This window comes from Pithys albifrons, chromosome 1 (genome assembly GCF_047495875.1).
Source record: "Pithys albifrons albifrons isolate INPA30051 chromosome 1, PitAlb_v1, whole genome shotgun sequence".
NCBI lineage: Eukaryota > Metazoa > Chordata > Aves > Passeriformes > Thamnophilidae > Pithys > Pithys albifrons.
In genome coordinates this window covers 97,721,614-97,732,300 of record NC_092458.1, presented here as the reverse complement: position 1 = coordinate 97,732,300, position 10,687 = coordinate 97,721,614, and the positions used below count along the sequence as shown (strand labels likewise).

Here is a 10,687-nt window from a genome sequence, read left to right as displayed (position 1 = left end):
TCTTCGCTTTTGATGTGGACTGTGACCAATGCAGATCAACCCTTTCCTGCTTTCACTGCCTTCATGAACTGTAAGCAACTAACCAGCCTCACTTGGGACAGGTCAGTGAAAACACAGATGAACTTGTGCATGTACTTAGCACCTCCAGTTTCAGTTGTCCGCTGGTAGATGCATTTGGAATAAGTTGACTTTTAATACCAGGCTTTTGACTTCCTCTAGAATTGCTTTGAAAGGCAGGGCATCTTGTTTTCTTTTGTCCATGGAGCTCCCATTTCTTCATGGAAAGATAACAAAAAGAACTTGCGAAGAACTGCTGACCAAGAAGAGAAAGAATGGCAGCTATTTAATAAGAGAGAGCGAGAGCGTGGAAGGAGCATTGTGTCTCTGTGTTTTGTAAGTACTCTAATACTGATTTTTTATGAGTTTTCAGATGGATCCAAAGACAACATTCATCTTCTCTAACATTAATGGTTCTTTCCTGATGTTAACAGACTCCAGGGGAGTGTATCTGTGTATTGAAGCAGTGCTGGTTGTCTTAGGCTTCCTTTATAGTGAGTGGTGAGAAGATGGCATTTGCAAAAAACATTTCATGTAACAGTTGATAAATTAACTGTAATCTGTTGATGCTGGTGTCTCTCTGCAGACCATAAGGGGAGCCCAGAAAAAATATCTCAGCCTGCTAAAACATGTTAAGAATCTTACTCTTAGTAACTGCCTTTGGAATGATGAGTAAACAGCATTTTAGCTCTGTTGAGACACTGAAAAGTCTCATGGAGTGTTACAAAACACTTCCTTCTTTGTACAATTTCTCTCTGATGAAAGCTTAGCCTTGTGTTTCAAAGGAATTTTACCTGATATAAGATTATAAGCTGAAACAGAAAGTTACAAAGTTCTGTTTCAATTCATATCATATGACAAACCCACAGACAAGATGGGCATACAAAATTGCTATTTCTAGTCCTTAACTTTAATTATTACAATTAAAATTTTATTATTTTCTTCTCCTGTAGGGAATAGCACTTTTACTTCCCTTTCAAGAAGGTTGTTTTACACTTCTCATATAAAATGGATCTGTTCCTAATGCATTAAATGCATTTTATAGGTGTTTCTTTGAACATGTAAGGGTTTATAGTTTCCTTGAGGATGCGTTTGCACATGACATGAAGAATTTTTAACAACACATCTAATTAATTCAAAAATACAAGAAAATTTTTTATCAATAATTAAAAACACATTCCTTGTGAAACAATCAAAAGAGAAGGGAGAAAAAGGGAGGGAGAAATGTAGGTTGGTAGGTTAGAAGAGAGGAGGTCTGCAAAATGACAGAACAAGGAGAAGTGATATAGCAAGTGGTGGGGAAACAAATTCCTCAGGAAGGGGGACAAACAGAGCCCTCAGGGAGGGAGCTACAGGAAGCTGTTTTCACTATGGTGTGGAATGAGACAATGTAGCGGGTGAGGGGAGGGCAAGGATTGTGGGAGGGAATGGGCCCACATATCCCTGTCAGAACGGACAAATGTGGAACCTGACCCAGAGGAAGAAGAATGCCACACCATGGTTGCTTTTCCTTTCTTGTCTTTTTTGTTTGTTTGTTTGGGTTGCTTTGGGTTTGTTTTTTGGGGTTTTTTGCTTCTTTTTCCTTTTTCCTTTGTTAAGGCCAAAGCAGATTTAACTTGTAATTTCTTGCAGACAAGCTTTGGTCTGTCATAGTGTGATATCTGAGCAGGCGTATAAAAACCCGTGTGATTTCCAGCTTGCCTCTGAGGGTTTTTTCTGTTAAAAACTAATAAAACTTCAGTGTTCAGTGTGTTTGACTGTAATTCATACATTAACAAATGCAACAGTTAAACAGAAAGAGTGGCAGCAATGGAGTAGCATATGCTGGCTTGCACAGAGTAAAGTAAGGCTTGTCTTCAGATAGTGTAATAGTGTATTGACTGAGAATTGCCTCAGAGACAGGACTTCCTGGCAGTGGTTCACTAGTTAGAGAAAAACTGTCCTAAAACTGGTGACAATTAACACTGAAACTCTCAGTGATGTTTTAATACAACTTTGGGATCAAAATTGCATCTTAAAACTTTGCTTAGCACCTGACATGGTTGATGTGCAAACTGATGCACACTTCTCAAATTAGCTGACCCTTGGGCAAAGATACTGATCCACTTGATAACATTAAACAACCTTGTTTTGTCCTCTATTATTGAGATATTGAAGGGAGTGCACTCCCATGGAGAATCTGTCAGAATGGGGGGAACCAATTCAAAAGCATCTTTTCTCTAGTAGATCACAGTGCACAGCTCTGTTGATACATCTTCCTCCACAGCACACTGTCATTTTCATCCAAAATGGTCCCAAGTCTCTGACAGTGCCTCAGTCAAGACCTACTGCACTTGCTACTGTTTTCTTTATGGGTCAACATGTCTTTCTTTCAAAAGAAGCTCCTCTCACCTTGCTTTTCTGCGACTGGATCTTCCCTGTGCTTGGCTCAGGCACTTCATTAACTTGTACCCTATTACCAGCTCCTGGTAAGCATTTTGTAGTTAATGTGGAAACAGAAGTTTCCATTCTAAAGATAATTTCATGTTTATTTAATAAAAATTACAGTAGCTAAGTAATAACCAGGCAGTAACCTTTCAAAATTTACATGATTCGGTAAAGAATGAGTTTCAAAAATTATCGGCTTCTAGTATTTTTTTTCTCACTACTCTGTCTCTGCTCAAAGAACAAGCACCTACATTCATAAAGTACTCTTAAGCAAAGAATGTGTGGATTTCCACAGGTATCTCAAGAAGAAAAGATGCATCCCTGTGATATCACTCTTTGAAATAAATTTATTATAACTGGAAGCCTTATCCTGATCTCAGACCATAGTAACAATTTTGCAAAACAAAGCAGTTTATTTTCAGAGGAACTTTATTTATATGCAATCCCGAGCCAGGTTTACATCCTAAGATTCTCTGTCTCATCACAGCTTGATCACTTAGCCACATAGCTACAGCTGAAGTCCTTCTGATGAACATGCACATCAATTAAAAGAACTTGTTTTCAGATACTGTTCCCCGCTCCACAGCCCTCTCACTTGTTTGTGATTTATAATTTTATTTTTTTATCACAGTTATAATCTCCAGTTCACCTCTTGAGTTGCTGCCACCTAGGTATTTGATAAAGCTTTTATTTCTGCTGGCAAAATACAAGCAAAGACATCAGTAGCCTCAGTGTTCAAATGCCTGCATATTATTAAAAGTAACAATAACTAAAACCCTGGGAAATACAAAGGAAGAACAATTTTCCTAGAAGCAGGAGCCATGCAGTCATTTTCTGGGCGCGATTTTCTGCTAACATCTCTCCAAAAATTCAACAGCCTTCTTGTAACAGAATTTCAAAATGAAGTTTAGGAGGTATCACACATGATGAGGATAAGGAGATAGATGAGAGGATGGTGGTTTTGGAATTAAATAACGTTCATAAAAGGTCTCTGTGTTTGGTTTAGTTCATAAGTTCTTGGAGACTCCTAGTTAGAGTAATCCTATATTTCAAGATATTAAGCCTTCACTCATTTTGCAGTCTCTAATCTCTCTCTGTTTTGCTTTTCTGCCTCTGTCTCATTGAATTTTACTGCACAACTTCTCATGTCTTTAATACCATCCACTGTTTGAAGATATGTCTAGTTTTGCACTTAAAAATGTGGTGTATTATATATACAACCATGTTTTTCACAGCTTTGAAAACATCATCTACACTTACCGTATCTTCAGGGAACATCAAGGATATTTTAGAATACAGGTTAGTAACTCTCATTATATCTCTAAAGATTGCACTAAATATTACAGATTTAAAAAATCATAGATGATCATTGATCATTTTAATCTATGATTATTTGATATATCACAGATCATAGATTTTTAAAAATGTAAACACAATATCATAGAAAATATTCATAAGTTTGCTTTCTTCTCTACTCAATTCTTGACTTTTTGATGTTATATTTATTACCTATGAGCTCAAAACTAGCTACTGTTTTTTGTAGGATTTCCTTAAAATGTAAGTGGATCTGTTATTTATTAACCAGCTGCTTTCTAATTTGATAATTTGTTTTTGATAGCATTGAAGAAAAATCTATCACTTTTGTTACTTGCTCCTGTTTTTAATTAGCTATTTCTACTTAAAAGCTCTGCCATTGCACACAGCATCTTGTAGGGATCAAAACATTGCAATTATCTTTTCCATTTAAAAAATCTGTAATTCTGTGTCATTGTGAGGCACTTGAAGTGATGATGTCAGATAATGGTGCTTATTCAAGAAAAAATAAGGGTAAAAGCAGACTTCTGAATCAATCAAATCCCCAGGCAATGTGAGAGGACACTTATAAAGCTGGCACGCTCCTCTGCATGTACTAAGACAGGCAAAGGACTGCCAACAATTAAGTGGCATTTAAGTGGAATGAGGAAATCACTTCATAAAGGACAAACCAAGATCTCATAGCCTGGTAATTTATTGCTTGTTCGGGGATTTCCCTGAGTACAAAAGATGCAATTTCTCATGAAGAAGGTTTGGTTTTGGACTATAGCAACTGTAATGGGGTTTGCTGTCATTTCTATCAGCAGGTATTCAAACACTTTTAGTTTTTTTAAACCTACTTTTCTTTACGAAATTTTGCCAAGAATGTGAAAGAAGAGTTTTGTTCTTCAAATTTTTCAGTCAGATTGTTTTGGTTTCCTAAAATAATAGACTGAAATAATATACTTGTGGTGGTGGAGAGCTTGGGGTTTTTAAAGGCCAGATTCAGCCACGAGCTTTCTGGAGTGCAGTAGTTTGTCCCCACCAGCAGCTGAGCACCTCACAGATGCTCACCCACAGATGCGCACTCCTTGCCCCACTTAACAGGACAGGTGGGGGAAAGAGAACATGAAGACGATAAGTGAAAACTCCTGGACCAGTTTAATAGGTAAAGCAAAGCTGTGCATGCAAGCTAAGCAAAGGAGGAGTTTAGTCACTCCTTCCCATCTGGAGGTAATGTTTAGTCACCTCCTGGAAAGCATGAGAAGACAAACACTATAACCACAAATGTCTTCACTTCCCTGAGCTTTTATTGCTGATTGCAGTGTCAGATTGGATGGGATGGGATGGCACATTCAAATCTGCTGTCCTTCCGTGTCCCCTCCCAGCATGTTGCACACACTGAATTTACTCACTGGGAAGCAAAGTGTAACTGAAAGAACAATCTAAAGGCTACATGAGCACTGTTCAGCAACAGCCAAAACACGAGTGTGTTATCAACACTGTTTTAGTCACAAATGCAGAACACAGCACTATGCAGGCTTCTACCAAGAAAATTAACTCCATCCCAGCCAGACTTAGTACACAGAGGCAGTGGCACCAAGTCCATATCGAGCTGAATGGAAGATAAAGGATGCAGCAAACCGAAGAAATTAAAGACATATTTCTTTGTTAGATAGCAAATTAAGTGAAACCAAACCAATGAGGACATGATCAGAGCTGATTGATGTGCTCACTGTCTGACTCTTCCCTGAAGTCACCAGTGCTGTAAAGTCCGTGTATGGATCCCTGTGAGGCTGTGCCATGGAAGCAGTTCAGTCCTGTTGCATGAACCCACACTTCAAAAGCAGTTTGTGAGAACAGTGCTGCCCTGCTAAGGAATGCCATCCTCCATGTTTAGCCTGAGGAGTCTCCAATGCAAATCACATAGCTGGACAGGAAATAAAATCCTGCCTGATAGTGAAAGCTTGGGACTTTTGTATGGATCCTCAGACACATCCGCCACCACTGCACAAGTTCTTTGCTTGACAGTGTTGACATTTTGTAAAAGTTTGGCTTCTGTTTGTCACAATGTTAATACAATATTTTAAGTGAGAACTAAATATTATTCCTAAACTTACACTCTAAGACCAGAGGGAAGTGTATAATGCTTTGACACTGCTGTAGTGGATTGCTGCAGCACACATCTACACCAATATTGTAAACTTGTGTTCTTTTTGGGAAAAAAAAGGTGGTGAGGGAGGTTACTCTTACTGCCATAGCTGTGCCATCAAACAGATGTCCCTCATGTTTTAAGGATAGTACAATATCTGTCCCCAAATCAGTTTACAAAACAGCTCCTTGGTAAATAAGAAACAACGTATCATTCCTTTAATTTAGGGGACTCCATGTGAAGGGCAGTTGCAAACAAACATCATTGTCTTTTCCTTGCAGACTTCCGAAGGTGTTCCAGAAAGGATCTTCAGAACATTAAAGGACCTAATATACACTTTTGAAAAGCCAGACCAAGGACTAATAACAAACCTCTGCTACCCAGTGAAAAAAACGAAAGCCTCGCAAAAAAGCCAAAGGTTCAACTCAGGAATGGACGACGTTTATAGTGGTGAGAAACTGAGCTCTGCCTTTGTGGGTTTGTTTAAGATGACAGCATTGACAGGTTTGTGGTGAATAGTTGCTAAAAGGCCTCTCACATGTTCAGAAGTTCAACATCCTCCCTTCTCTCTTCTTTTTTCATGAAAAAGGTTATTCTTAGCTCACAGGCTACTTACCCTCATCCACTGCAAATTAACAAATTAAAGTTGTGAGAGATACCAAATCATGGTGTTGATGTTTCTAGGCTGGAGAGGCTGAGAACCAGTTTTACCCAATGGGGTTCTGCCAAGGTACCAGGCCCTTGCACCTCACTGGGAGTTGAAGCTGTCCTTTAACCTTCATTGTCCAGGTTCTGAGCTATTTTTATATCAAAACCTAACTCAATTATTTCTGAACTGGGGGGAGAGGTGCAAGGAAAAAAAAAAGAAGGAAAGAAAAAGCCAGTCAGCTTGTGATTTGATGTGATTTGTATTAACACATGACTAATTAATAAGCATTTAGCCTTGTACTCAGGATCACAGATTTGGAGCCAGAGAGTTCAGACTATTGTTTATCTTCTGCTAATTTATGCTCATGAGTCGCAGGTGTAAGACAAGGATACAATGTTTCTACCTGACAGAATTATGCAAATGCATACAATAAAGATGCAGACTTTCATAAAGCTTTAGACTGTTTTGTGTGAGCTCCCCGTGTCATCCTAACGTCCTTCTTTGGGGAGGGATGACTGGACATACTATTGGTAACTTGCCAGCATCCCTCACAGATGGCTGAAAGCCATTCTTTGTGTTAACTGCTGTACAATGCTCAGATGCAGCATCCATTGGGCCACAGGCTGAAAAATAAGCCTGAAAGTCTCAGTGTCCTCTGACTGGAGCCACAGTGAGGGAACAGGTGAGCAAGGGAAATCCTTTCATTAAGTACCATTATGGTAAAGGATACAACACCTTGGAGTCTCCAATCTGCTGCATGATTTACATCTCATGCCTCACAGTAGCTCAACACAGTGGTGTGGGGCAGCCTCTCTGTGCTTCAGTCGCCAAGTTTTCACACCCAACAGCACCGCCACAGCTTTGGCACTCCCTGAGCCGGGGAGACTGAGGGAAACAGTAACAGAGAGATATTTCTCACATCTTCAACATTACCTTGTCCCCTGTATCACAAGGCAGATACGCCACATTTGCTCTAAAAATATTTTTATGGTATCTTATTATTACTGCTCTGGGGAGACAGAAAATACTGCAGCAGCTTGCATATATTTTGGGGAAAAATCAGATGTAATGCATGTTTTATCATAATGTTCTACAATTTTTCTAGAAGATTTACAGTGTCCTGTTCTGGACTGACGGGGAGGAAAACAAACCCTTTAATTTCACTGTCAAAATATTTGTGGTTGTCCATTAAAATGGAAGCTATCAGAAATAATGAAACTACGTTGGAATTGTTGTTATTAAATTTCGATTTAAATTTCACTTGTCCACCATTCCAAACTTCCTCCACAGACTGCATTATTACATGCTCACAAGGGAAGCTCAGGTTAATGTCATGATGGATAACGCAGGCACCACACAAAACACTGCAGTGCTCCCTAAAGCAAGCACGGTATTTTGCTGTCCCAGTCTTCGTTTTGCACCAGCAGCTGGCTTTGCTACACATGTGGGACTGAGCGCTCCAGTGTGGCCAGTGGAACACCTTAAGGGACTGGGATCACAATCATGGTGGCTGGAGATTTTTGAACTTTGTTTTCTAGCCTAGGAACAGCTTGTCTGAGAGCAGTTCTGGAAGAGGAGCAGGTTTCCATAGTGCAGCTTTGAGTCCCAAGCATTCAATTTTTGCCTTTTATCTGGCTTCTCAAAAAAAACAGTAAATCTAACAAAATGTAAGAGAGAAGCGGTTTCCTCAGGGTTTCCTCCCTTAGTTGGGATGAGAGCTTTTCTCTTGGGTTTTTATTTAGAGGAGAAAGGGTATGTTATGCGATAGTCACAGATTATCTCATCTACTGACCTGATTTACCAAGTATGGAAGATTTTCAACATTTGACTGTTCTTCAGGGAGAAGGGAGTCTCACATGGATACAAATGTTTATAACAGCTTGCTGGTTTAGAAAATTGAGTTATTGATACCTGCCGTGACACAGGCCATCCTGCTTGCTGGGGCCTTTCAGTAGGGCCACTTGCAATGAAAACATCCTTTTTTGTTTTTATCAATTGCTTTACAGAAATCAATGATGGCGATTATGTCACTGTCTTACCCTGAAGGATCTGCATCTGATGATTTGGAAGGCCATTTCGGGCTGTGCCACAGTGCAGGGGATTGGCTGGAGAGAGCTGCCAGTTGGGTGTCTTCTGTGGATCTATACCTCTGGAATTACTCTCTTCCTTTTGCAGACTGTCAGAGCACCTGTATTTTCTCCCATTAGATCCAGTACAAGCTACTATGTATTTTTGCTCAGCAATAAAAGAATTATTTTTCATAACAGACATGTACATACATATAGGTACAGATGGGAGGGAAGGTATGTGTGTCCATGTATGTGTCTTTTGGGGTTTTTTTAGTCAGCAAAATGTTCAAGATGTCAACTGCTTGAGTGAACATTCTGTTAGAAAGCAGCAATACAAATAAAATAAACGAATGTGCATAAAACAGTACTTTATGACAGAATTTATATGTATTGATAAAAAACATATATGCCAAAACTTCTATTGGCATCATAAAATGCCTTAAAACCTCTCAACTCTGTTATATTGCACATGATTCATGTTATCTCATTGTTGGATAAATGTTTCATCAATGTCAAAGAATACTAGTATTAGCCTGTAACTTGGAATAATCCAAATTAAAACAATAATGCTATGTTAAATCCATTCCATAAAGAATTAATCAACAAGATGAAAATGGTCTGAAATACTTTTAATATTGAGGAATGGTTCTGGCAGATTATGAGTGCAAGTTCTACATGCAATTCAGTATGAACTCATCTTTTTTTAATAGGTACTGTACACATGAGAGTGCTTACTGAATTTCAGTTGCTCATTCATTGGTTCTGTATTATGATGTGTATGTATTTTGTTTGGTTTCTTGAATCTAAAAATTTGCTTTAATATTATCTTAATTTTAAATATTTAATAAATACTTTTGCTTTGAAGGTGGTCTGCAAGTAGCAGCCAAAGCCAGAACTGGAACACATATCCTGACTCTCTCAGTTGCTTGTACACACTCCTTCATCATTTGAGACAGTGAGGAAGACATTTATATTGGTTGTGTGTTTAAGATGTTTCACAAATTATTTATGTATTTTAAGGGGTAATAACAGATACATTTTTTTCTATTATGCTTCTTTCATACCATTATTTGTCAAAGGACTTTTAAATCTTTCAGTGCTTGGGAATGCATTATGAATTTAACAATGCTCAGTCTTTGGTTCCGGGCTCAACTGGTACTTACAGCATGAAGGAAACAAAAAAAATAACGATATTAATTAACCCTGGCATTGCCAAAAATACTGCAATACATGTCCAAAACATTATGAATGGAAAACAATTTAGTTATCCATGAAAAATTGTACTATTGGACAGAAAAAAACCCCAACAATCCTTGCTCTGTAGAAGAGACACGGATGTGTCTCTTTATTTTCAGAACTGAGCAGCCTGCCTGATAGCTGGTTATCACAGGTATCAGACTGAGCAACTGCTGTGCTGAGACACACCACCTCCAGCAGCCTGGCCTTTAGCAGAACACAATGCTGTAGTTTTTCTTGGCAGTTCCCCACATGCTCAGTCATTCTCACTGATGTTCAGTATTGGGAAAAGGCCAAGTGACGAGGATTCCGAGCCTGTGCCTCATGGCACTGTGTGATTCCTGCTGGCTGAAGAGAGGACAAGGGGCTGGGATGTGGTGCCTCTTAGGCAGTTGTTGGCAGCCGTGTTTTGGACTTGGATTTACAACCAGTGATGGCTGCTGTTCCGGGTGCTGCATCTAGAACTGAGGTTGGCTCCAAACCCACGTTCTGGTCCCCTCTCAGGCATTACCTCCAAGGCAGTCCAGGTGAAGCACAGAGCATAAGGAGAAAGGACTTAAAGGAGGAAAAAGAGACACAGAATGAAAAGAAATTTACATTATGATTGACCTTACATTTATATTACTCACCACCACTTTATTGATGTATGGCACTATGTTTATAATTTTAACAGTAGAAAAAAATGAGGACAATATACACATTTTGACACACATTGTCAGGCTTAATATACTAGAAAACAACCTGCGCATGAGTAGAGAAAACATGTTCAAAAGCTTCACACAGCAGCTTCTACTTTCCAGCATC

The 10,687-nt window shown here is 39.0% G+C and overlaps 1 protein-coding gene across 1 annotated transcript; it reads left to right on the top strand.

Annotated features, from left to right (window-relative positions):
- Positions 1–244: 244 nt before the first annotated feature.
- SH2D1B (SH2 domain containing 1B) lies at positions 245–8,961 on the top strand. The gene is made up of 4 exons (XM_071572553.1): positions 245–393; positions 3,720–3,783; positions 6,211–6,379; positions 8,585–8,961. The coding sequence occupies exons 1-4, from the start codon at positions 260–262 to the stop codon at positions 8,620–8,622; spliced, it is 405 nt and encodes a 134-aa protein (XP_071428654.1). The 5' UTR covers positions 245–259; the 3' UTR covers positions 8,623–8,961.
- Positions 8,962–10,687: the final 1,726 nt, after the last annotated feature.